Consider the following 27692-nt stretch of genomic DNA (forward strand, 5'->3'; position numbering starts at 1 on the left):
GGAAGATGGGCACGGATGTTAGCCCAGGGCCAGTCTTCCTCAAGGGAAAAAGAGGAGGATTGGCATCGGATATTAGCTCAGGGCTAGTCCTCCTCACAAAAAAAAAAAATTAAAAGAACAAATTTGTGATGCCCCCTCTTCTTTTGGTGAGAAGAGTTAAGATCTACTCTCTTAGCAAATTTCAAGTATACCACACAGTATTGTTTATTGTAGTCACCATGCTGTGCTTTAGACCTGCAGAACTTATTCATCCTGTGTATCTGAAACTTTGTACCCTTTAACCAACATCTCTCCATTTTCCCCACCCCCAGCCCTTTGTAACCAGTATTCTACTCTCTGCTTCTGAGAGCTAGACTTTTTCAGATTCCACATATAAGTGAGATCATGCCATATTTGCCTTTTTGTGTCTGATATATTTCACTTAGCATAATATCCTCTAGTTCATCCATGTTGTTGATAATAGCAAGATTTCCTTCTTTTTTAAGGTTGAATAATATTCCATTGTATGCTAACTAGCTTGATTGTGGTAATCATTTCAAAATGTATACGTATATCAAAACATCACGTTGTATACCTTAAATATATATGATTTTTATTTGTCAATTATACCTCCATAAATCTGGGGGAAAAAAAGAGCTGCCCAGACTTTACAATTAAGAAATGGGCTGCCTCTGGAGGTATCAGGGCCCCCTATTATTAGAAAGTTTGAATGACTCCTTCTTCTTTTTTTTTTTGTGAGGAAGATCAGCCCTGAGCTAACATCCATGCCAATCCTCCTCTTTTTTTTTTTTTTCCTGAGGAAGACTGGCCCTGAGCTAACATCTGTGCCCATCTTCCTCCACTTTATGTGGGATGCCGCCACAGCATGGCCTGACAAGCGGTGCATCAGTGTGTGCCGGGGATCCAAACCCTGGCCAGCAGACGAGCACGCACACTTCACCGCTACGCCATGGGGCCAGCCCCTGAATGACTCCTTCTTGGGAATCCTAAATAAGACAGCAGTCCCTTATACTGAAGGATAGATGTCCCTCTGGCTCTATGAATCTCCCCTGCACCCCTGCTAATCTCCCCTCCAAATTTTCATCCCTATTCTTGGAGATAAGGCTCCCATCTCCTTTACTCCTCCACTCTATGCCTCCCTCCATGGGTCTGTGGGAATAACCAAGTCACTATAACAACTCTTCATCATAATGACTCTCTCTGAGCTTCCATTTATTTATGGTGGTCAGACAAGGAAACAACAAGCCAAACCATGAAAGATGTGTCCTACCTCGCCTCAAACGCAAATCTACCCTCTTCCTATTCTCAACTTTAATTTTTTAATTCATCCATCATCTTCAAACTCTAAATCTTCCCATCCCAAATCTTTATGCATTATCTTTTTAAAATAATAGGGCACAGCTTAGTGATCAAGAGGGCTGGCTCTTCAATAGGAAGTCAGATTTGAAAAGCTTGGTTTCCAGAGGGGTATGAAATATTGTCTCTTTCTTAGCCAGGAAATTATAAGCCTCTCAATCAGAAAGCAAAGAGCCATTGTTAACATGAAAAATTCACAACCAAGAGAGCACACATTACTTGGTCACGTATCACTCCCTCCACTGACCTGTCCAATGGCCTCTCAGGATTCCTCTATTATGAAGACCTCGTCAGCTGTGTGACCAGAGCAGAAGCAGAGGCAGTCGGCGTGCTGGTTAAAGAGGCCATTTGGGCATTTCTGCCTGATGCCTTCATCACCATGACAGGAGGATTCCGGAGGTAAATAATGAGGGCTTTTTTTGCCTCCCCTGCTCTGTCACCTTCAGAGGCTCCCCATTTTTAGAAGTTCAGGCTTCTGAACATGGCACAAAAGGCCTTTGGGGTCTGGCACCAGCCTCTCTCTGCAGCCTCGTCTCCTGCATTTCATGTTTCACTCCAGCAACTCCAAATGGCTTGTCATTCTCTGCCCACATGGAGCTGTTTCTTGCCTCAGTGCCTTTGCTCAGTAGGACCCTTCTCCTTGGACTGGCTTTCCTCAAATTGTCACCTGGCTGACTTATCCTTTAAGACTCAATTCAGATGCCACCTCCTCCAGAAAGCCTTCCTTGACTCCCTCCTCCCCGTGCTGGGCTAGGCATCCCTCTTCAGTGCTCCCTGGGCAGCTGTCAAGTAATTTGTTTGTCTGGGTGCTTTCCCCATTAAGATTTTAGAACTTAGTGCTGGTGAGAACCAGTGCATTGGCTGAGTCAATGAATGAAGGAACTCTTCCCAGAGATGTGTGCAATTGCTGGATATTGAAGCCTCCATTTCAGAAAGAGATTCCTTCCCTCCCACACCCTCCTCCGACTCTCCCTGTGGCTGTATTACCTGGTGGCTGTTGGCCATTCTGGCAAGCTGGGTTTGAGGTGAGAGAGAAAGTGGGAAGAGAAGACCGAATCTAAGAAAATGCCCTTAGTCTATGTCATAATTCCAAGAGCCCTATCTTATATTATGTGAACATAGTTCTTGGTTTGCCTGTTGTCATGCTGTCTCTGTGTGTGTGTGTGTGTGTGTGTGTGCAGGTGTGTGTGTAGGAGAAATAATTTTCTTTGTCACTTTTTATGCACACATAGGTGATCTTATACGTATTATGTATGATTTTTTATTTTTCTGTGTCATAAATTTATTTTGCAAAACACAGAGTGCAACCAAGGATATTTTGTTTAAAAAAAAAGTCATGATCATTTTGTGTTACCAACTTGAAGCATAGGGCATAGAAACAAAATTGACTTTTCAAAATTGAGAGCTAAAAATCTAACTTATTTCCATTTTATACTATTTTTTTAAACAGGGGTAAGAAGATTGGGCATGATGTAGATTTTTTAATTACCAGTCCAGGATCAACAGAGGAAGAAGAGCAAGAACTTTTATCTAAAGTGATAAAATTATGGGAAAGGAAGGTAAGAAGAAAGATCAAAAGCAGATGTCTGGATGCTCAAGCATTATATTAATATTGTTGAATTTTACATGCTATTTACCTTATAATTGCATAATGACCATTTAATTGATTCTCAATTGTTTGCAACAGCTTACACCATGCCACACGGCATGCAGTGAGACTTACGTGCCTTGGGTCCAAGAGTCCATGTTATGATCTTGTTTATATACACTTGTCCTATTACCAAAGGGGCCGAGAGTGGTTATGTCTCTGTGTTAGACATGCAGAGGCATTAAAGCCTTAAATAAAATGAAAAGCTTGTGCTGTGAAGACCTAGGAGGTGTGAGCCGGGGCAGAGCAGGCTTAGGGGTGGGGCAGGACTGCTAAGATTGGGATAAAATCAGTCGAAGAGATGTCGCTGGTGCCTTGAACTCTATGCTGGTTGATAACACCTTCACTTTGTGCTGAGATGGCAAGAAGGAAACTCATGAGGGCAAGCTGGGCCCAGCAGAGGTCATGGCTCAAGAAGCCCACACCCTCTGAGGAGATCAGACCTGCCACAGGCCGCCTATTGTCCAGCGGAGGAAGCTAAGACTGACCCTGTGGCCAAAGCCACCAGCAGAGCCCTGACTCCCACCCAACTCTAGTGAGAGCTTCACTTCCCAAAGAGACCAGAGGGCCCTACCCCAGGGGCCTGTAGGCCTGGGGCGCTGAGGAGGCTGGGGCTGGTGTTTCTCTGGCACAGCTTCATCTTTCCTGTGTGATCTAGCATCTGCCGGTTGTGGACCAAGCTCCCTGATATGTCAGAGAGAGAAGACCTCCGATAAAGTGACGATAAGAAACACACACCCTGGAGCCAGAAGCACCGGAAGTGAGGACCCAACTCTGGAACCAGATCCAAATTCACCTGTGAGGCCCTCTCTGTCCCTCTCAGGAGAGTGGAACCAGGGCAGCCAGGATCCCTGAGAGGGCACATAATCGGCCAAGCCAGGGGAAGGCAGGATGAGGAAGAGTCAGCTACACCTAGGCTGGCCCCACTGCTCTGCTCCAGCAGGGAAGGCGAAAGATTCTCATGGATAGACGGCAAACTCATGGACCCTCCTAGCTGAGGCCTAGGTGGAGGGGGGCTGCCTGGCTCCCCACCCTGGGGCTCCTGCAAGGGTGCACCTCTTTGACCTTGGTTTACAGGCACCACCCTCCCCATACTCTGAGACTGTCCCAGCCCAAGATGAGGATGGGGTGGGGACATGGTGACAAAGAGCCTTCTTTCCATTGGCCTTTCCTCAGTTTTGAGGCAGTCACATGGCTGGTCCCCAAGCAAAGAGATGGGCAGGTATGGGTGGAGGCTGACATTAAGCACGTGGGTTTTAGATTTGGGATTTTAAAAGCGCAACCCTGCTATTTAATGACTGTATGACTTGGGATGCTTTATTTAATCTTTCCAAGCTTCTCTTTCCTCATCTGTAAAACAGGGATAGCAAGCCTCTCTCATTTCATTAATGGGGAGGAGTAACTGAGAGAGAGAGATAAAACACTTGGCAGTGTCTGATACATGGCAAATGCCTAATAAATAGTGGCTGTTATCATGATCTCTCACGCACAATTATTTATTGAACTCTGCCGGAGAGCCAGGCCCTGTGCCAGGTGAGGGGACCCAGGAGCGAGCAGGCGCAGCCGCTCCCCTTCACTCACTGACAGACATGACCTCAGGGAGGAGACGCTGTGGGCAGTTGGGTGTCCCAGCTCTGCCTGCACCCCAAATCAGCACACGAGTTCTTCGTGTTTAACTTCCACCTCTACCTCATTCCTCAGCCCTGCCATTCTTACCAAAACCTGCACTTTCCAGATCATAAAGATTACACACAACATGCAGGTAAATACGTCCAATGTTTTAAAACACCTGTGGAGCCTGATGAGCAGCCAACGCATATCAGCGAGAGCCACCCCTCAGACGAATCTAAATATGATCCTTGTAGAAGACCCCTTGTTCAGGGGTGGGAGAAAGGGAGGAAAGAGCTTGGAAATATTGATCTTTGGTGGCAGTGTGTGTCCGGAGGGGGTGGTCGCCATCCCAAAGACTCCATCAGCCTGAATTCTCCCTGGCCACCAGCACTTCACCGGAAGAGGGGAGGGCTAACGGAGTGGGGTTTGGGTTCAGGCTTGGCACAGGGCCTTTTGGTGTTCCATGTGGCCACATCCCCAGTTCATGGAACGGCCAAGAGATTGAAAGTATGGACAATCATTAGAGAGTAAAGAATACATTCACTTTGAGAAACAGATCTGATTTTGAACAGGGGACTCAGAATCTTCTGAGAAGAGGTTGGAGGGAGCTGAAACCAAAGGGCGATGGGTCCTGGCTCTCAAATACGGAGAGGACTTCACACTCCAGCCTTGCAACCCTCCCTGCTGGGTTGGGGGAGCCTGAGACTGTGTCAGGTGACAGAGCCTCTTTCCTTGTGAGAGGGCAAGCTGAGAGCTGACACCTCTCTCCTGCCCCATGTCTTTTACCCTGAGAGCCGGCTGCTCGTCCCCTGGGGAGGGAGGGAGGAAGGAGCAGGGAGACGCCTCCCTCCTTGTCAGGAATCCCTCAATTTCCAGTAGGAAGAGAAAGCACACGCTGATGGGAAATCCAGTCAACCTGTGAGCGTTGATGGGTAAGCCAGAGCCCAAACCTTCAAAGGAGTTTTCAAAGGAGAGAAGTTACCTAAAGAGAAAGGGGGGACAACAAGGAAGGGGACTGCAGAAAATAGAGCTGCCCTGCAAACGCCCAGGCCAGAGAGCAGAGGCGCAGCGGGGGTTGTATGTCTGTTTGACAACCGCGCCCTGCTGCACACAGCCCTGTCTGAACATGTAGATAGGAGCATTGTACTCAAGGGATGCGTTCCCAAACACCTTGTAAAATTCAAAGCAAACCTACCAAGGATGGCCCCTTGTCTGTTACCAGCCAAAGTGACCCCACCCCGTGGGGATAGTGCAAACACAGTTCACAACTATTAGGAAGCCAACTTTGTGGATTTTTTTAAAGAGGGAGGTGTTATTGCAAATCTGGCTTCCAAGTGAGACTTGCTAATATTTTAATAACTCACTTTTCAAATATACATAATTCAAACTTACATGAAAGGCTGCTAGACTGTACTAATTTGGGTAAGTTTCATTAAAAAGCAGAATCGTGTTTTCCCAAGCTGGTTATTACATTTATCTGTGGCAACATGGCCACTTCCCCAGAAGCTCCGGCTGACATCAGTGCTCCCACCATCCTCCACATGTGGCTGTTCTTCCTAACCCCTTTCCTGGGGAGGCTCTGAAAGGCTAAGAGGTCCCTCTTTTGAGACTAGCAAAAGGAAAAGTATCCTCCCCTCAAAGCTTTCGGTGGAATTGAAAAAATGTCTCTTGGAGGGCTGCAGAAGTGCAAAGCATTTCTAATAACAATAATAAACTGAGCCATTGGTGCTCAAAGTGTGGTCCCTGGCCCAGGAGCATCAGTGTCACCTGGGAATGTGTTGGAAATGCAAATTCTTGCCCCTGCCCCAATCACTCTGGGGACAGGGGCCTGCAAATTGTGGTGTAACAAACATTCCAGATGCTTCTGATGGTACAATTTGAGACCATCTGACCTAAAGAATACAATATAACAAGGGGCTGGCCCAGTGGCCTAGTGGTTAAGTTCGCGGGTTCGGATTCTGGGCACGGACTTACACACTGCTCATCAGGCCATGCTGTGGTGGCGTCCCACATACAAAATAGAGGAAGATGGACACAGATGTTAGCTCAGGTACAATCTTCCTCCAGCAAAAAGAAGAGGATTGGCAACAGGTGTTAGCTCAGGGCCAGTCTTCCTCACCAAAATAAATAAATAAATGATAGGTTTTTAAATGAAAAGAATACATGATAACAAACCACACACCCTAACAGCTATCACTGAATTATTTTGAGGTTATTTGCTCTTTAGTTGCCACTCAGATTTAGCAGTTAATTGCATATTTCTGCCTCTCCCTACCACACATCTGCCCTGTGTGGCAAGGAATTCCCCCGGAGCAGATAAATTGGAGGATGGCAACTTACTGGACACATCTTAGAATCACTTGTTAACTTTCTGACTAGGCAACAATTAGATGAAACTAACTTTATCTCAGTCTCCAAGGCAGACAGAGGAACAATCTCAAATTGTTCCCTAGAAAATGGCAAGTGGTCCTGCCCCAAAGTGGGGCTGAGCCTCCAGCCACAACCCTCCGGGCCAGGTAAACCTGGTCATCAGTCTGATATAATAGGGAGGGATGCTGAGTCAAAGCAGCTACATAGAAACAGCACAGCTTTTAGTTCATGGTCGGTTTGTTCTTAAAGGGGTGAGGCAAGTTTCTGAGCACTGGCCTGCAGTCAGAAATTGATGGCCCGGTGCGGGGGGGTTAGGGGGGGCGTGCATGGATTCTCTGGCAGCTTTGCCATGAAGTAGCCTTGGCCTGGCCTCTCTAATCTCTAAATCCCTCTGCTGCAGGGGCAGGATAATACACCCACTCCTTGGCTTTCTCTCTTAGTTTTGCCAGGTAGGTTCACAATACAAAGATAAAATACACCCACGTTCTGCTCGAATCTGTGATGCCTTTGTTAAGAGTGTTCATTAAGAGCCTTAGAAAATCTTGGACCCTGTCCACTGGGGACTCTTCCTGACGTCTTTCTGTTTGTTTGCAGGAATTACTTTTATACTATGACCTTGTGGAGTCGACCTTTGAAAAGGCCAAGTTGCCTAGCAGGCAAGTGGATGCTTTAGATCATTTTCAAAAATGCTTTCTGATTTTAAAATTGCACCATCAGAGAGTGGAGAGTGGCAAGTCCAGCCAGCAGGAAGGGAAGACCTGGAAGGCCATCCGAGTGGACCTGGTCGTGTGCCCCTACGAGCACCGTGCCTTCGCCCTGCTGGGCTGGACCGGCTCCCGAGTAAGCGCTACCTAGATCTGTGGGACAGCGTTAGTGTTCCAAAAGACATAGGCTGGGTCTACCTGGGCCCAGGGGAGTGACAATGGCAGCGGGGTGGGGTGACGAGGAGGGGGCAGTGCCCAGAAACCTCCAAATTGGGGCATTCCACCTGCACGTGGTCAAGGGAGACAGATTAATTTAGAAGAGTTTTTCTCAAAGTGTGGTCCCCTGGCCAGCAGCATCAGCCGCCCCTGGGAACAGGTTAGACGTGTAAATTCTCCAGCCCCTGCCAGACCTACTGAATCAGAAACTACAGGGACAGAGCCCAGCAATTAGCGTTTGGAAAGCTCTCTCGGTGACTCAGATGCAGCTCAAGTGGGAGAAGCACTGAGGTGGAGAAAGCAGCCCGGGCGGCTAAGAGCACAGGTCTGGCTCCTCCCAGACTTGGTGACGAGCTTCTACCCTGCCTTTACCAGCTGGGGGAGCTTGCACGAGTTCCCTATGTCCCTAAGACTTAGTTTTCCCATCCGGAAAGTGCGGGCGATGACCTCGGCTACTTCCCTGGGTTGCAGGGAGTCAGAGAGATGAAGCTGGCAAAGCCCTTGGCACACACCAGGCACGGCTCAGTGCTCGCTAAGCAGCAGCTCCCAGCTCCTCTCATGTTATATTCACAGAGATGGTGCCCGTGATTTGTCTCATTAGCATGTGCTCCACCCTCCAAACTAAGCACCCCACACTGTTTTACTAGTGTCCCAAAGCAGCTGCCTGTTGCTTTGAGTGAAGTGAGTCCTTAGAGAGTTTTATATGGATGAATGACATAACATAAATTAACTGTCCTCAACCTAAACATACATATCTGCAAAGAAATGTGAATGGTGCCCCCTAGAGTTTTGCAGTGCACAACTTGCACAACTATATGCAGCAGCCCTGGGCCAACCTCTGAAGTCTGTTGTGACCAATGTTACAGCCAGACTGTAGTACCATCACCTCTGCTCAATGTTCGCCTTTCTTCATCTGAAACAGAAGACAATGTCCTTGCCCTGCCTGTCGCACAGGGTTGCTGTGAGAAACTAAAGAGGTTTTAAAGCAGAAGGCAGAACAGTCCAGGGTAAAGAGCCTGAGCTTTGGGGTCCAGGAGTCTGAGTCCTGGCTCTATCCCTGACGGTGTGGCCTCGGGGAAATTAGGGTCTCGGGCCGCCTTTCTTCATCTGAAAAATGGGGCTAATGACAGCGCCAACCTCACAGGATTGTAACGAGGATTCAACGAGACGGTGCCTTCATCTTAGCCCAATTTTGAGTCCAATTGTGTACTTAACACTGTTCTGTTAGAGGTAATGTTCAACTCTTTCACAAGCTGTTAAGTACTAGCAGTAACGGAGCAGATCAGAAAATCAATATAAAGCAAGAGGTTAGCCCAGCGCCAGGCAGAGGGTAAGCAGCCCATACCTAGTAACTAGGATTATTGCCATGGTCTCCCTGTCTCCCTGCTGCTGTCCTGGCCCCTACAGCCAGGTGACCCTGTTAAAACATGTCAGATCAGGTCACTCCCCTGCTCAGAACCTTGCAGGGGCTCCCCACTTAACTCACAGTGAATGCTGAATGTCTCACGGTGGCCCTCGAGGCCCCGCATGATCTCCCCCCCCTTATCTCTCTGAACTCCTCTCCCCTAAATGGCCAGGCCCGCTGCACCCTAAGGCCTCTGCTCCAGCTGTTCCCTCTGCCCCGCGTGATCCTCCCCCAGAGCCCACTTGGCTGACTCGTTCACCTCCTTCAGGTCCTTGCTCAGATCCCTCCTTCTCAGTGAGGCTTGCCCTGGACACAGCACTTACCTTTTAACATACCACAGAATTTACTCATTTATTCTGTTATTGCATCTTGTCTGTGTCCCCCGCTCAGATCCAGTCCCCACCAGGGAAAACACCATTGTTCTGTTCAGTTACATTCCCAGCACCCAGAACACACCTGGCACAGTAGACGCTCAGTAAATACTTGTTGAGTAAATATCACTCTCCAAAGGAAAGACATCATAATTCCTGTCTATGGGAAAATGCTCTTGAGGTTTGGGCAGCAGTCCAGGGAGCTCTCTCTCACCACACAGAACTGGGGAGCCAAGGACAGCCTCTCGCTGCGCCCGTTAGCCCCACCCTCTGCAGCCTCCCCCACCACACAGCGTGAGCAGCCTTTGCTCCAAGCGGGGACGGAAGGAGAGTGGCCAGGCTAGAAAGGAGGCCATGTGCTAAGCAACACCCGGGTACTTTCACAGACCAGCTACTGCACCCAGAATCTGCTTGGCCCCGTTCTGCCACAGCCCTGGCTTCCTCTCCGCCTTATGATAAAGGACTTCTGGTTGGAAAGTCTGTCTTCCCACACCCACGTGGTGTCCGGGAGGGGCGGATCCCAGCCGCAGCCAGCTTTCCTGTAATAGGAAATGGTTCCTCACCACTAGAGGGCGCAGTTATCCCAGTTTTCTCCCTAATCCGACAGGGCAAGGACAGAGTTGGGAGATCTGCGCTCCTCTCAGGAAAATTAACCTCAATGACTTCATTCATTGTCCTCTTTTTCCAAGGTTTTCCTGTCCTCTATCTAAGGCTTCAGGCCTTGTTCCCTTCACCTCAGAACCCACCTCTGATTACAGGAGACGCTATTCTGGGGCAGGTGGCTCAGACCATCAGTTTTACAGAATCTCATATGCGAGGATGTTAGAGCCAGAGGGGACCTTACTCACGCACTTCATCCTGTTTTACCAACAAGATTCAGAGAGGCTCGGTGACTTGTCGAGAGATGCACAGCCAGAGAGGGACAAAATCCAGGCTGAAATCTGGGTCTCCTGACTCCTCATCCTCTTTTACAATAGTGATATTCCAAATTAAAAAAAAAAAAAAATTGGATATTATTTATCCAGCATTTACTCTGGACCAGGTATTATTCTGGACACAATCCTCACAATATCCATTTATTCATTCAAAAAACATTTGCCGGACATTTTCTATGTGCCAGGCACTGTTTGAGGAGGGAAGATGGTTATGAACAAAACAAACCAGGTTCCTGTTCTCAAGAAGCCTATATTCTAGCGTGCGCATGCGAGCGTGGAGCTCTGTCGTGGTAGAGCTTTGCCCTGGGGGAGAAAATCGCTCCAAGAATGTTTGGAGATAGATATTTCCGTTATAGGGCTTTAGATAACTCTAAACACATAATCCTGAAGACATTCTAGACTTGACGGTAATTTATTTTAATTATCTCTTGTCCAGCAGTTCGAGAGAGACATCCGGCGCTATGCCTCGCATGAGCGGAAGATGATACTGGATAACCACAATTTATATGACAAGACCAAGGTAGGGTTGTCTTCCTGAGCCGGTCTGCTTTGATCCTCATCCCAAGGCTGGCTCCCTCAGCGCTTTTCCTGAAGAGCCTCCTTGCTGATAGTGGTTCCAGCAGGAGTCCTAGCTGATGCTCATTGGCCGAGCCCGGGCCGTGCCCCACCCCTGACCCCATTACTATGGCTCTGATTGGCCAGGCTTGGGTCGTGCGCCCCTCCTTGAAGGTGGGATCAGCCCCACCTGACCCTCAGGGACTGAGAGTAGGGTGGGTGGTTTCCCAGAGAAAAATCAAGGTGCTGCTGTCAGAAGAGAGGGCTGTGGATGCTGGCAGGAAAGCCTCAGATGTCGTGTTTGTGGAGGCAGGTTCACATGACACGATTACGGAATCCTTACAGATTAACACGGTAAATGGTTCAGCATAAGCGAGTGCCTCCTACGGGCTCAGCACTGGGCTATATACAAGAAGGGATGGAGGAGAAGTGGTACTTGGTCTAAAAGAGATCATGGGGTGGGAGGCTGGTGGGGGCGGGAGCAGGTGTGGAAGGCCAGGAGGAAAACCCAACATACACAAGTATCCTATAATTGCCACCCTCATTACCCATGGCAGCAGTACGTACTCAGAGCTTTTAAATAGATTGATGACAGACCTCTCCTGAGATTCTGATTTCATTGGACTGGAGTATAGCTCAAACTTCAATGTTTTTCAATGTTTTTTGAAAAACTCCTTCGGGTGGTTCTAATGAACAGCTATGATTAAGAACTACAGGCCCACAGGAAGAATACCAACTGCCTTTAACTGAATATGTGAGGCTGTCATAATTTTAGCTTAATTTAAGGACCATATTTTTGGGTGGGAAAATATCAAAATTACAGAAGTCAGTTAAGATGACTTTTTATACTCAGAAGCAGGGAATTATGTTTTGGCAATAATTCATTCTGACAAGACAGTTTTGCAAGTAATACTTTCATTATGTCAGCATTGAGATGCTTAACAAAAATATCTGAATGTACATATTTCTTGTTATGTTTTCAGAGGATATTTCTCAAAGCAGAAAGTGAAGAAGAAATTTTTGCACATCTGGGATTGGATTACATTGAACCATGGGAAAGAAATGCCTAGAAAAAGTTGTCGACATTTTTTTCTGGGTTTTTTTTTTTTTTCCCAGGTTAAATAAATTATGCTTCATATTGTAGTGAAAGATGCCTTAGGAAAGTTTGGGATTCTTTAAGTCTTATTGAAATACAGATTGCTTCTAGAGATAAGTAGTTTTGGAAACAGGTTAAGGCACCACCTGGTAATGGGATGGGTTCTAATAGGCCATTTGTACGACTGTTGCTTAGAATTCACAATGCATTTTCCATAGAAACAGTGTTGTAATTGGTAGCTTGTTTCCAGGGAAGCTCATCAAAGCCCACTTTGCCCACAGTGTAGCTGAAATACTGTATATTTCCAATAAAAATAGGAGAAAACAAGATGGTGGAGTCATCTTTTCACTCCGCTGTAAAATATTCTTAAACAAAAATGTAACAAAATGAGAGAATAAAGAGTTTAAGATTTATCTTGAGGGGAGGAAAAGGTTTCATTAGAAGATCAGAGATTCTGAAGGGCGTCCTGGGTCGCTTCTGGAGCTTTTGGAGGAGGACACTCACTCCTGACTTGCTGGGCTTCTCCCCTGTCACCGGGGCTGTTTCCCTCGGGGTCCCAGCACAAGGCCGCGTACAGGAGGTGTTCCCACTGCTTTCACTCGGAAGGAAGTTCTGAGTGAAACAGTGTTCTAAACCACCAAAGGAATATCTCCCTTTTTATCCATCTCTGAGTCTCTCTCTGAATCTTAGTGGCCTAGTCTCTCTCAGGGCGACAGTCTCTCTTAGCCTCTTCATCTTAGGGCACCCGAGGTAAGGGAGGCTGAGGTCGCCTTTGGAACTCCCAGGTTCCAGACCCATTCGGACCTCCTGCTTCCTCTAGGAGGGTATTGTCCCTGTGCCTTGAAGGGGCCTGAAAGCCCATCTGTTCCAGCTGCTTCTGTGTCCTCAGCCTGCTGAGGAGCTGTGAGGTCTTGTGATGATCCTTCCCCTTTCCTTCCAGCCCCCTCAGGGAGGAGGAGATTGGGAGATCCAGGACCCTGTAGAGAAGCTTGATGCCCCACTCTGTGCACAGGGAAGGATCCCCCTTGCCTTCCTGTGTTGGAACCTGGGGATGGGGCACATATCAGTTAGTATTGCCAAAAATTCAGTGTAACAGACCATCCCCAAACTCAGTGGCTTAAAACAACACAGATCTGCACATTTGCTGGGTGTTGGCTGATCTAGGCTGGGATCTGCTTCTCATGTCCCTCATCCTCCTCCTGAGACCAGCGGGCTAAACTGGCCCTACCCTTCTCATGATGACAGCAGAGACACAACAGCAAGCAAACCCAAGTGTACAAACACTTTTCAAAGCTCTTCCCATGTCTGTTAATATCCAGTGGTCAAAGCTGGTCATATGGCTAAGTCTCGAGGGATGGGGCGTTATGTCCTTTCACAGGGGGAGGTATCGCAAAGCGATGTGGCAAAGGGCACAGATGCAGGGAGGGGCGAGGAACTGGGCCCACTGATGCAAGCTGCTTCAGAGAGTCAAGTGTTTAGTCTCCTTTCCAGACTTTTCTCTTCCTATAAACTGTCTCACTTAATCCTGGTAAATCTTGAGCTGGGAGAGGATGCTTCTGGTCAGCAGGGGCATTGAGGTCTGAAGGCTAAGATGGCGGAAGATGCAAAGGAGAGGAGGCAGGGGGGCTGCTGCAGAGGAAACTGACCACAGTCTCTGGGTTTGAAAAGGAAGAAAGACCTTGAGGTTTCCTTCTAGTGCCCAGTCCGCCCAGCAGGATAGATAAGGGGCCACCACTCCAGTCAGCATCACATCCGACTACATTGATTATATGCTACAGGTACTCTGTGGAGCTTTTTACAGGCATTATCCCATTTGATCAGCCCAATAACCCCTGAGGTGGGCAGGACGCGTGATTTACAAATGAGAGAAATCTGAGGTGTCCAGAGTTGTGCTCCTTTGCCCCAAGTCAAGTTAATGTGCAGCAAAGCCAGAGTTTGAGCCCAGGTCCACGTCTGTCTGACTCCAAAGCCCACACTCTTGTGCCTTAAGCAGGAATGTTCAGGAGTGGGCCATTAGCTGTGTTCACTCGGTCATTCAGCAGACACCTTAATAGGGTGACCATTCATCCTGGTTTGCCTGGGATATTTCCAGTTTATGCCTGTTGTCCCCGCATAATTATGACAGCACACCCTTTCCCTCTTAAAATATTCTGGTCTGGAGGATAAATTTTATGGTCATCCTATTTATGAGCCCCCTACCTACTGTGTACCAAGGGCTGTACTTGGTATTGAGGACTCAGAGATGAAGAGAACACAGCCCCTGCCCACAGGGAGTTTTAGTGGCTTCTCTGCTTCTTACCTTTCGGGAACCAAAGGCCACCGAGGGGGAGTCATGCAGACCCTGCTGGCACAGGGAGTCCTCAACAGACCTTCCCTGAGACTAGAGGGATGAGGCCCAAGGTGCCCTTGGGAACAGCCTGGCTTGGGCCCCGACACAAGAGCCCTGGAGCTGGGAGCCCCACTCCGGTTAATCCACAGGATCCTGGGTGGGGCGAGAGAGCCAAAGGAGAGGCTGGTCTGTATTCCTGGCTCGTGACCGTTAGGCCATATCCAGGGGAACAGGGCCCGGGGGGAGCACTGAGGAAGCCGTGAGGAGGAAAGGAAAGCAGAGCAGTGGTGGCCACGTGGATGGGGGAGAGGTCTCCAGCCAAAGCTGGCTTCTGTGGGACACTGGGAATGTGGGCTCTCATGGTCAGCTCTTCCACTGCACGTCGGGCTTCACGGCTCACCATGCTTTTCCACGACTTCATGGTTGACCGTCGTCGGCACACTCCCCTTCCTTGGATTATTCAGCACAATGCTCTGGGGCTGGGCTCAGACGGTGTCTGGGAGATGGGACTTGATATCAACACATGGCAGGCAAAAGGATCCACGTCCTCAGGAAGTGAGGATGATCATGTCAGTTTGTGGGTGCCCGGGCCCCAAGCCTGATGGCTGAGAAGCACCTAGAACTGGGTGAGCAAATGGGTCAAGAGGGATGTTTGAATCAAAGCTCCTCCAAACACCCGATCAGGCGTAAAGGGGGCAAGGGACAAAGACCTCATGGAGCTGGAGGGTTGACAACAGAGCACAGCTGAGCATCCTCTGAACCACTCATTGGAAGTGACAGGACCAAGACCACCCTTGCTGACTCCCAGAGGCCCCGTGCTCAGCCTTGCTTCTCTCTAACCATAACTCAACAGTCCTTCAATCTCCCGTTTCTGTTTCTTGAGACAGAATCTGATAGGGCCAGCTGGCAAGATCTTTGATCTAGGCCAACTGGTCATTGGTTGCTCTCCAGCTGATAGGTGGGCTGCCTTTGGGTCAGGTGTGCATCATGCATTCAATCAGCTATGACCAGTGTGTGTGTGTGTGTGTGTGTGTGTGTGTGTGCTCGTGCACACATAGGGAGAGGTGGCTCCTCGGCGGGGGGGGTCCTCTTGGAAGGGCTGTGGCCATTAGAGTCTGAGAGTTATACCTTGGAGCAGAGACCCTCCCATAGAACCTGAGGCCCCGGGCCCTCCTCCCTGCTTGGCCCACTCTCTGAGTTAGAGGGGCTCCGGGTTTACCCCCCAGACCCCCTCACCACTTCTGCCACCAAAGAAACTACATCCTCCTCAAGGCCAAAGGAGGAGTCGGCAGGGAGCTCAGGCCTCCTGGGGCGTGGGGATGGGGAAAGAAGGAATTACAGAACAGGGCATCAGGGCTTAATGCTGAACTCTAGATCTCTCCATTCTATCAGGTTCTCTCCAGGGCAGGCCTGGAAAACAAGAGAAGAAAATGAACAACGAAATGATAGTGCCAGAGATAAGTGGCTGGTCAGCACAACGGTAGGAGGGCTGCCACCTGGAGGGGAAGATGGACAATACAGGCTTAGAAACTGAGGAGAGAGTCCCGTGGGCCCGGAGACCTTCCCAGAGGAGGAGGGATCTGAGTAGGTTTGAAAGAATGGGAGGATTTGGGTCCACACGAACTGGTTCCAGCACAGAGGCCCAGGAAGTTCTGCTGAGTTCTACAGGCAGTGACGAGGATAGCTGAGCCAGAGCTTCTGTTTTTAGAATGGATTTCTAGAAATGAACTTCCAAGCTTTCTCTTACACACTGAAAACTTGAAAGGGAGAAAAAGAAGTTTTTGTAATGTATGACAGAGGTCAAAAACTGGCAGCCCGTGGGCCAAATGCAGCCCAAAGATGTGTTTTGTTTGGGCTTCACTGTGTTTTAGGAAATTTTAAAATTAGTGGTCATTGCTTAAAACTTGACAGAATACACTTTTTAAAAAAAAAAAAGGGATTTATGGCTTCTCTTGGGAAATGAAAGGCATGACAGCAATAGGCCACATTCCCACTTGGAGTCCTGGGTAGAGTTGAGCTGTGCTGCCCTCTGTGGCTGGGCCACACTGTCCGGGTCAGCCCCAGCCCCAGTCTCCACTTCCCGCTCACAGTGTCTGAGCAGCCCCCTCGGCTTGTGTTTGTGAGCCCTGAAGAAGAGGTACAGCCAGGCTGGGAGCGGGAGCTGCGGTGCCATCACTAGCTCGCTGCCACTGGGCAAGTCATGCTCTCCCTCTGGGCTCGCTTTCTCACCTACAGAATTCGAGGATTAGCCCAAAGGGCAAAAGGCCCCTTCCGAGTTATAATGATGACGCCAGAGCTACTTTCCACATTTGCTAGTGAATATACGGAATTTAGCCCACGGGGAAGATAGAAGTGTGACAGGAATGCCACCACTCCCCCTACCCTTTAGACATGGACTGTTGATCTGCCGGACCCAGACCCTGCTCAACACAAGTGACAGGAAGACTTTTCGAATTTATCACATGAAAACTTTTTTTATTGTGGTAAAATATACATAACATAAAATTTCCCATTTTAACCATTTTTAAGTGTATAATTCAGTGGCATTAAACATATTCACAGTGTTGTGCAATCATCATCTACTATCCATTTCCAGAACTCTCTCATCATCCCAAATAGAAACTCTGTGCCTATTAAATAATAACTCCCCAGACCCCGCTTCCCGTAGCCCCTTGCAAGCTCTATTCTACTTTCTGTCCCTACAAATTTGCCTTTTCCAGGTACCTCATGTAAGTGGAAGCATACAATATTTGTCCTTTTGTTTCTGGCTTATTTCGCTTAGCACAATGTTTTCAAGGTTCATCCATGTTGTAGTATGTATCCCTATATAAGGCTGAATAATATTCCATTGTATTTTGTTTATCCATTCATGAGTTCATGGACATTTGGGTTGTTTCCACCTTTTGGTTATTGTGAATAATGCTGCTGTGAACACTGGTGTACAAATATCTAAGTCCCTGATCAGTTCTTTTGGATCTAAACCTAGAAGTAGAATTGCTGGATCATGTGGTAATTCTGCGATTAACTTTTTGAGGAACCACCGTACTGTTCTCCACAGCAGCTGTGCCATTTTACATTCCCACCAACAGTGCACAAGGGTTCCAGTTTCTCCACGCCCTCATCAACACTTGCTAATGTCTCTTTTTTTTTTTAATAATAGCCATTCTAGTGGGTGTGAAGTGGCAGATGAAGACTTTTTGCTCATCCTGAAACCAAAAGACAGTTCAGGCTGAAAACAGTAATACAATGGACAGGGCTTCAGGTATACGCATGTACCCCACATCCAGAGTTGCTGTCTAAGGAAAGCTGGGGTCACGAAAGGCCTCATGGTCTGGCACCATGTGGCAAGTCATGTTCACATGCCTTGAGCGCCAAACTCCACCAAATTTTCTCCCAGTCCTTTCTGCTGCCCCAGTGTTGCCCAAGTATGCTATTCAAGATTATGTAGGTAGTAAGTAGATGAATATCTTTATACTGAAATCACCAACAAATATTTATTGAGTGCCTACTATGTAACAGTCATTTTTCTAGGCATTGGGCATAGAACAGAGAACAAAACTGTCAAAAATCTCTGCCCACATGATTGTAAGCATGGAGCTTATATTCTAGAAAGGTGTTTATTTTAATGTGTGTTACAGAAATAGTGGTTTTCCATTTATGATAGTGATATAAAGCTTCCTTTTAAAATACATTTGTTTAAGTAGGAAAAGTGAATCAATGTAAGGAAAACATTCAGTAAATATTACCAGTGGTATGGGGATGAGGAAGAATGGGGAGAGAGGACAGAGGAGCGCAGGGGGTTGATGTCTGGGAAATGTGCAGGGGCCTCTCGTCTTCTCCCACCAACTCCCCAGCCCTGGTTCTCTGAAGGTCCCCACCACACAAAAGCCCCAGGAGGTCCCTGAAGGAGGGGTTTCCCCATGAGACCCTCAAAGATTCTAACGGGTCTCCTTGAGCTCATATCCTTATTTGGAAATGTCTGTTAGGAATTCCACAAATGCCCTTTGCTAAGGCCACGCATGGTTTTTTGCTCTAGGCTGGAATTTTATAAATTAGGGTGGTGGCTCGTTATTGGAACTCAGCCTTCCCTAGGGCCTCCTGCTTTGGGAGCAGAACGCCCTCTGGTGGCAAACAGAAGAACCGTCAGCGGCAAGCACAATATGATCATAGCAGACCAAGTAAGAAGCCCAAGAATGTTGAGCAGGACCTTGGAGACCTTCCAGTCCATCCCCTTTGTTCTACAGATGACAAACCAAGAGAGAGGCATTGGCCTGCCCAACATCACAGTCAATTGCTGATTCAGCAGAGGATATGCACACAGGCTGGGCTCCCCTAATTACTAGCTGTGTGACCTTGGACAAATTACCTAACCTCTCTGAGTTTCCTTTTCTGTAAAATCAAGATGATAATGGTTCCTCCCTCTGCGCGTGCTGGAGAATTACATGAGATAATGCTGTAAAGTGCTTGATTTGGGGATCCTCTGGATTGGGAAGGATCAAGGAACAAGTTAATAATTACTTCAGGGAAAGGGACATTTAGGTACACTTTCAGTACTTACAGGCTTCCTCAAGCCCCTGAAGTCAGCACAGGAGGTGGCAAGGATTAGGGCCAGTGTCCTGGCTTTTGGACTCTCTGACCTGAGCTTGTCTGGACTTGGCCAGCACCCACCACACCGGCTGAAACTCTCTCAGCACCAGGCCAAGGGCCACAGGAGGCAAAAGCCGAGTCCACTGACTCCAGAGCGTCTTGGAGGCCAAGAACTATTTTCTGGGGACCTTAGGGTACTCACCCACCTTTATCTCTTAGAGGCAGATGGGAGCGACAGTGGGAGTCACTTTTATCTGTCTTGAATGCACTTTTTGTCGATCAGTTAGCACTGCTGTAAGTATTGCAAACTCTGCCCTCCAGCATGTATATCAAAGGACCCCATAGCAATACAGAAACCCTCCCCAATTATCAATTAAACTCTTTATTCTTAACTCTTCATTTCCTGCAAACTTAATCATCCCTCAAAGCAAGTTGTTTTAAAATAAATAAAATACCAATAAAATTACCTTCGTAGAGCCTCAGTTTTCTCATCTGTAAAATGGGCACAGTAACACCAACACGGCATATCTCCAGGGTTGGCGTAAAAATCAAACAAAATAGTGGATGAAAAGTGCTTTGAAAACTAAAAAGTGTTATACACATAAAAGCAATTTGTCTTTTTCATATCATCTGGCGGTACTTCAGGCACCTGGAGACTGCTTCCCAGAAAGGCAGGTGTAAGACTTAAGACAAATCAGTCATCTCATACAGGCTGACGCTGTAGATACAAGTGCAAGAGTATAGTTCTCTTTAAAGAAATACAGTTTGATTCCTGAAGCTGGAAGCTAGGGAGCCTCTTCAACCCTCACCGTGGTGCCCTTGGATCTGAATAGCTCTGTGGCTGGCAGTGCATTTTGCATCCTACATGACAGGGAATAATATTTTCCCAAGAAACAAGTCCAAAAATGTGTCCAATGTTTTAGCCTTTCCTAACCTGGGGGCAGGAGACAGAGAGAGGTACCATCTCTACCTTCTTGCTGCAAATAATAGTAATAAAAATAATAAAGGCACGAGGATCTTTGGAAGTTGAATGATTTTCCAACGTGATGAATGTCAGAAGCACAGTCAGAGCTCACACTCAGGCTTCTTGCCTGTACTCCCAATGTTCTTAGCAGATGATCTCAATGACTTTCAGGAAAACAGGCATCTATATATGTAACATTAATTTTTTTCACTCCATTTCTCTATGGAAATATAATTACTAAATTAAAGCAAAACCCTTACTAATTTCAAATCAGTTTATATTAAAAGTGTTGCAACAAGTTGCTTAAAATAGGTATAATTTGGCATCTTGGTCACTAACCTTCAACTGTAATTATCACTGTTTATGTTTAAAACTTTTGGGAGGGGTTTTGCAGATCCCTTTGAGAATCTTAAGGAAATTATGGAATCTCTCCCCTGAGTAATGATCATACATACAAAGTTTGCATACAGCTTTCAGGGAATTCACAGCTCCCTAAACTTACCCAGGTTAAGAACCCTAGGTTTAAAGTAATCCTAATTCTGCCTCCAGTTCTAGGACTCCCCCTATCTTTCTTTGGGGCAAAATTCTTCTGAAGTACATGTGTTAATGGCAGCTTTTCAGGTCTTCAGGTTGAGCTTACCTTGCAAGCCCTTGAGAGTGGGTTTCATTTTACCTTTGAGGAACTGAGTAGATGAATCTGTTTTTGTCTAGCTCCAACTTCTCCAGAGAAAGACTGTATTTGTCCTTCAAGGACAGCAACCACATTCTCCATACCCTCTTACTCTCCTGGCAAAATGCTAAATAAAGGAAGATTATGACTCTGTGTGGCTTGGACGTTATTTTTTCTAAAACGGTTCAATTGAGATAAAATTGACATACAATGAATTGCACATGTTTAGAGTGTACAATTTCACAAGTTCTGATGTGTAATACACCATGAAGCCCTCACCATGATTAAGATAGAGAACATATCCATTACCCACAAACGTTTCCTGTGCCCCTTTGTAATCTCTGCCTGCCACCCTTCCCCACCCCACCCTCCCAAGAAACTGCTAATATGCTTTCTGTCACTACCGATGAGTTTGCATTTTCTAGAATCTTGTATAAATGGAATCACACAGTATTCACTCTTATTTATCTGACTTCTTTCATGCAACATAATTATTTTGAGATCATCCATGTTGTAACGTGTAGCAATTGTTCATTCCTTTTTATTGCTGATGAGTGTTCCATTGCATGGATATGCCACCCTTTCCTTATCCATTCACCTGGTGATAGATATTTGGCTACTACAAATAAAGCTGCTGTGAACATGAGTGCTCAAGTCTTTGTGTGGACATATGCTTTCGTTTTCCTTGGGTAAATACCTAGGGCTGGAATGGCCAGGTCATATGGAAGGTGTATATTTAACTTTTTAAGAAATTGACAAGCTGTATCCCAAAATGATTGTGATATTTTTACCGTCCCACCAGCAGTGTATGGTTCCAGTTCCTCCACCTCCTCATCAATACTTTGTGTGGTCAGATTTTCAGGTGTGAAGTAGGCATCTCATTGTGGTCTTAATTTTCACTTCTCTAATGATTATGATGCTGAGCATCTTTTCATGTGTTTATTTATCATTGGCATATCATCTTTGATGAAGCAAATCTTTGGCCAATTCTTTATTGGATTGTTTGTTCTAGCATCATTTATTGAAAAGACCAGCCTTCTCCACTGAAAATTGCCTTTGCGTTTTTGTCAAAAACCAATTATCCCACATATATGTGGCTCTATTTCTGGACTCTATTTGGTCCATATATCTAGTTGACAATCTTTATGTCAAGACCACACTCTCACACTCTCTTGATTACTGTAGCATTATGATAAGTCTTGAAATCAGGTACTATTGAGTAGTGTTGGCGTGGTGTATATTTTACTCTCATATTACTTTTAGGCTATTTGTGTTTCTATATTTAAAGTGGGTTTCTTGTAGACAACATATAGTTGGGTCTTGCTTTAATATCTAAGCTGATAATCTCTTCTTTTCAGTTGGGCTTTTGAGACCATTTACATTTAATATTATTATTGATATAATAATGTGATTATTGATGCTAAAAGCCATATTGCTATTTGTTTTCTATTTGTCTCATCTGTTTTTTGTTCTCTTTTTCCTTTATTTGCCTTTAAAAAAATTATTTCTTATAATTCCATGTTATCGCCTTTGTTGGCTTATTAGCTTTAACTCTTTGTTGTACTGTTTTAATTGTTGCTTCAGGGTTTATAGTATACATAGCTAACTTATCACCCTGTATATTTATGCAGTAAATGTTATATCACTTCCTTTGTAATGTAAGTGCCTTACACAGCATACTCCCATTTCTCTTCTCCTGGCCTTTGTACTACTGTTGTCATTCATTTTACTTCTCCATGTTACAGACTCCATAATACATTGCTATTATTTTTGCTCTAAACAGTCCAATATCTTTAAAGAGATTCAATAATAAGAAAAATATTATTTGTATTTACCTATGGAATTCCCCTTTCTGGTGTTTTCCTTCCTTGTGTAGACCCTGGTTTCCATCCATTTTCCTTTTGCTTGAAAGACTTCCTTTGATAGTCTTGTACCGATGATAAATTCGTCTACTAGTGATGAATTTTTTGAGCTTTTGTATGTCTTAAAAAGTTTTTATTTTGCCTCCCTTTTCGAAGATATTTTTGCTAGGTAAAAACTCTAGGTTGACAGTGCTTTCCTTTCTGTACATTAAAAACGTGGCTCCCCTGTCTAGTTTGCATTGTTTCCCATGAGAAATCTACTATAACCCTTATCTTTGTTTCTCTGTATATAATGTGTCTATTCTTGCAGCTGCTTTTGAAATTTTTCTATTTGTCACAGATTTGAGCAATTTAATTATGAAGAGACTTGGTGTAGTTTCTTCACATTTCTTGTGCTTGGGATTCTTTGAATTTCTTTGATCTGCAAGTTTACAGTTCTCATAAAATTGTTCAGCCATTATTTCTTCAAATAGTTTTTCTGTCCCCTCCCCCTGCCATTTTAGGGACTTTTATTACACATCTATAAGGCCAGGTGAAGTTGTTACACTGATCATTGATGCTCTATTTTTAATCTCTGTCTTATTTGGGGTAGTTTTTATTGTTGTATTTTCAACTTTACTAATATTTTCTTCTGCAATGTATACAGTTCTATCAATCCCATCCAGTATCATTTCCATCTCAGGCATTATAGTTTTCATCACTAGATGTCTGAATTAGGTTTTAAAAAATATCTTCCATGTGTCTATTCAACTTTCCTGTAGCTTATAAAATATATGGAATATGGTTATAACTGTTTTAATGTCATTGTCTGCTAATTGCATCATCTGTGTCAATTCTGAGTCAGTATCTATTGATTGAGTGTTCTCCCCATTACTGGTCATGTTTTCCTGCCTCTTTGCATGACTGGTAATTTTTTAGTGGATTCTAGACATTGTGAATTTTACCCTGTTGGGAGCTGGATGTTTTTGTATTCCTGTAAATATTCATGAGCTTTGTGCTAGGATGTGGTTAAGTTGCTTTGGAACAGTTTGATTTGTCTGCATCTTGCTTTTAAGCTTTGTTAGGCAGAACTCGAGCAGCACTAACTTAGTTTAATCTAAGAGTTATTATTCTTCCCCACTACTGAGGCAATACTTTTCTTAGTACTTTACGTGACGCCTGGTGAATTACGGTGTTTCCTACTCTGGCTGTCTGAGAACAGGCATTGTTCCCGGCCCTGTGTGAGACTGGACATACCCCAGTCTCACACAGGGCCAGGAATAATGCAAAACTGTATTACTTACAGTTTGAGTGGTTCTTGCCCCAGCCTTGGGTAGTTTCCTCACATGCATGTGCTAACCAGTACTCAGTCAAACGCTCAAGAGGGACCCTCTACAGATCTCTGAGTTCTGTCTCTGTGCAACTCGTCCTCTCCTCTGCACTGCAAATTCTATTGACCTTGGCCTCCCTGGACTTCCTGCTCTATCTCATCAACAGTATGTGTAAAGGCCATCTGTGGAAGGGCTATGCCACCTGAAAAGCAGAGAGAGGGCCCACGTGGCAGGAGAGACCATGGCATCAAATGAGCAGAAGAAAGCCCTTGTTGCTGGAGGATCCTAGGCGCCTGGGGAGCAGAGAGGAATCCTGTGTTGCTGGCAATGCCGTGGCATCTGACAGGCAGAGGGGAGGCCCATGTGGCTGGACCAGAGGGAACTAGAAGGAGGGGGACACAGAGAGGGCTTTCCCTTGCTCTCAAGACAAGAACACACATTCTTTTTTTTTTTTTTTTTTTAGAAATTTGAATGTTTATTTATTTATTTATTTTTTGGTGAGGAGATCAGCCCTGAGCTAACACCTGCCAATCCTTCTCTTTTTTTGCTGAGGAAGACTGGCCCTGGGCTAACATCCATGCCCATCTTCCTCCACTTTATGTGGGACGCTGCCACAGCACGGCTTGCCAAGCAGTGTGTTGGTGCGTGCCCGGGATCCGAACCGGTGAACCCCGGGCCACTGCAGCGGAGCGCACACACTTAACTGCTTGCACCACCAGGCCAGCCCCAAAACACACATTCTTACCTTGGCCTTCATAAATGGACAATCCTTGGCCAGGTGAGTCAGCAATAATCACCATCTGACTCCTCGTCACAAAATCAGTCGTATTTCTGGTAGAATTCTTTCATCATGGTTTGTTCTCACTCTCAGTCAAATCTTTCAACTCATTTCAGCCCTACAAATGTAACTGTATGAGAACTGGATTCTCTGTCATTACAAATCAGTTTTTAAGCCCAAAGTTACACATAGCCTTTTCTTCAAAGGCCCCCATCAGTTTTCAAATTCTTTCCGTAACCTATTGGAAAGACTCAGCCATCTTACAAATTGTTCCCTGGTCTCACCTGCCCAATTTTGGTATTTTTACCCCTCCTAACTTATTGGAGTTCGGGTAGCCTCATTATAGAGTAGAGAGAGCCCTTTCTGAGTTTTCCTGTAGGCACAGCATTTCGAGGCATGCCCTGATATAACCAGGCTTTTCTTCAGTCATTTGGCGTACTCAGTGGCAGGAAGGGTCATGCCCTTCTCTGCCCCTACAACTTCAAGTAAAGGAAAAGGAAGGAAAGAGAGTGTAAATTCTTCTCTCATTTGAGCCTAGAGGGAAGAGAGAGTCTGTTTTACATCTTAGCGTCTAGAGCGAAAGCACCTCTATGAAAGCTTTCCTAATGGTATTTCCTTGAGTGGATAGGAGACTGCGCGTTTATTGGGTGGAGAGACATTTCCCAGAAAACTCAGTTGCCTTTAGCTTTGTGATTATGTCTCCAATATTGTCGTAGGACCTGGCAGATCGTCTGACATATGAGGGAAACCAATGCACATTTGTTAAAGTAACTCACGCATTGATCAATAATTTTCACCAGGATGGTGGGATTGCAAGATTGTATGGATAGGAGGAGGACTTTACAAGGTACAGAAGGCTGGGCTGATAGGAGTGGTGAGCAGGGAGGTGGAAGAGGAGGACCTACTTTGCAGGATTTGGAAAATCAAAGTCAGATTGTTTGAACTGGGTGGATGTGACCTTAGAGACGAGCAACCCAAACACTAAGTGATACGTGAAGAAAGGAGACAAAATGCATTATGCGACTGGCCCAAGGTCACCCCTAAGCTGGCACCACCCATGGGTTGGGGAGCCAGAGCTTTTGACTTCTGGTCTCAGCAATTTGCTCACAACATGGGCTGCCCTTCATGAAGAACTGAACATTTCTACCATCAGCCCCAGAGAGTGCCAGCACTAGGAATACCCCTGGGATAACCTTGAGTCCAACCCCAGGGCCAATGTCATATACTTTAATATAGGCCAAGAGAAATCACAGATGTGTTGTAGGTCTATAAGAATGACCATTTTGCTTTTCGCTTTATTCCAAAACAAGTTCTTGCACATCATAGCAGAAAAAAATTATAGGAATACTGAACCTTGTTAGTTTAGTAGAAACAATTTGAAATAAAGGTTCTGAGCAATGGATTATAAGTAGAATTAAAATAAATGATCCAAAATACAAATCACATGTTACTTTATAGACTGCAAGGCTTATTCACATGCGTGTTTCAATCCTCACAACTGCCCTGGGGGTAGAAGGATGAGAACTGCTATCTCCATCTTGTAAGAAAAGAACTGAGGCTTCTACTGGTCAACAATCTGCCCCAGGGCCAGAACCTATGAGTGTCAAGGCCAAGGCCACAGTCAAGTTCTCAGCAAACTCAAGGTCCTTCCCAACATCTAAGAGAAGCACAAGCCCCTGGATCACTGGGCAAATCTGCTTAAAAATGGCCAGATCTGCTTGTCAAGGTGACTGGACCTAGGGGACTTCTTAGCACAAAATTGAATTTCACAAGGGGCTGTGAAAAGCACGTGTTGGCACTTGGCAGTGATTGGATTTGTAGAACCCATTTTTGGTTATTTGAAGAAGAGGGGGTGTGTTTCTGAGCAATCAGAGGCCCTGTGTGAGAAAGGAATGTTTCCACAGCTTATCAAGGTGATGCATGGAGCTGGTGGATGAACCCCAAGATGTCCTGAACCCAGATTCGCCCACCAGGACACCTGGCCTACTCATGTGCAATGGCCCTACATGGAGGAACCAGGATTCCTGGAAGATTCCTCACAGAAGCGATGGTGAGGTCATGGCTTGAGCTGGCTGACCTGTCCATGGGCTTCCCTCAGGTGGCAGGCACATTACTACTTGGCCCATCCCTTTGGTCCTGTGTTCATCCACTCAGGGTGCTCTTGATCTCTCTTCCTGCCGGTGAGTTGATCCCCATGATAGTCCAAGGACTTGGACCTTTCTCTCTACTCCGATAAAATGGATACAGCCCTCATTTCTAATAATCTTTCGAAACCTCTGCCTTCCCTCCACCCTATGTACCCTCAACACACACACAGTCCATTGCAGAATTGTCTTCCTTGAATACTCTCTGATCACAGACATAAGTGGGAGCAATGAATGATCCAGCCATATGCTGCACCTGTGGTCAGGGAATGTGTGGTTCCACATGATTTCTACCCTGAGATATTCAGAAATAAGGAACTGCTTCCCCTCACACACTCCCTTTAAGCCTCATGGATATCCCAACTTGTACCATGTTGGCCTTGGTCAACTGTCCCATGGAAGCCAGGTCTGATGGTTTTTTTGAGAAAAGTGATGTGAAAAAAGATGAGAAGGCAAGACACTCAGAAATCAAGTCCCTTCCCAAAACCACAAAGAAAGGCAAATTCCCACTGGGGTCAGGAACAGGATCCAAAGGCTCCTTCTGGATGCACAGTGACCACACTCGGTGCTTCACTGCTTATCAAACTACAAGATCTGAGACTTGGAATGAACCTTATCAGATCTGCCCCCTAAAGAGACAAATCAATCCAAAAGTTTTCCAGATCTGTCAATGAAATTTGGATTGGTTAAGAAGCAGCTTGGCATCTCTCCTCACTCAAGCATAAATCCCCGGGTTTTCAGCTTTGTCCCAGCTCCAGATCTGCTCTTTGACTGAGCTGCA

At 46.0% G+C, this 27692-nt stretch overlaps 1 protein-coding gene across 3 annotated transcripts in view; it reads left to right on the forward strand.

Annotated features, from left to right (window-relative positions):
• DNTT (DNA nucleotidylexotransferase) overlaps positions 1-12577 on the forward strand; it is a 33512-nt gene extending 20935 nt beyond the window's left edge. For 2 of the 3 annotated variants that reach the window (XM_014785603.2, XM_087432967.1), the window contains exons 7-11: positions 1623-1755; positions 2807-2915; positions 7580-7825; positions 11053-11136; positions 12155-12577. In XM_014785603.2, coding sequence (XP_014641089.1) covers positions 1623-1755; positions 2807-2915; positions 7580-7825; positions 11053-11136; positions 12155-12241 — 659 coding nt within the window. In that variant the 3' untranslated portion in view covers positions 12242-12577. The remainder of the gene's footprint in view (positions 1-1622; positions 1756-2806; positions 2916-7579; positions 7826-11052; positions 11137-12154) is intronic. The other variant, XM_004427891.2, reaches the window with a different exon arrangement.
• The last annotated feature ends 15115 nt before the right edge of the window (positions 12578-27692 follow it).

The sequence above is a fragment of the Ceratotherium simum genome, chromosome 6 (genome assembly GCF_057802395.1).
Source record: "Ceratotherium simum simum isolate JZ-2026a chromosome 6, ASM5780239v1, whole genome shotgun sequence".
Taxonomy (NCBI): Eukaryota; Metazoa; Chordata; class Mammalia; order Perissodactyla; family Rhinocerotidae; genus Ceratotherium; species Ceratotherium simum.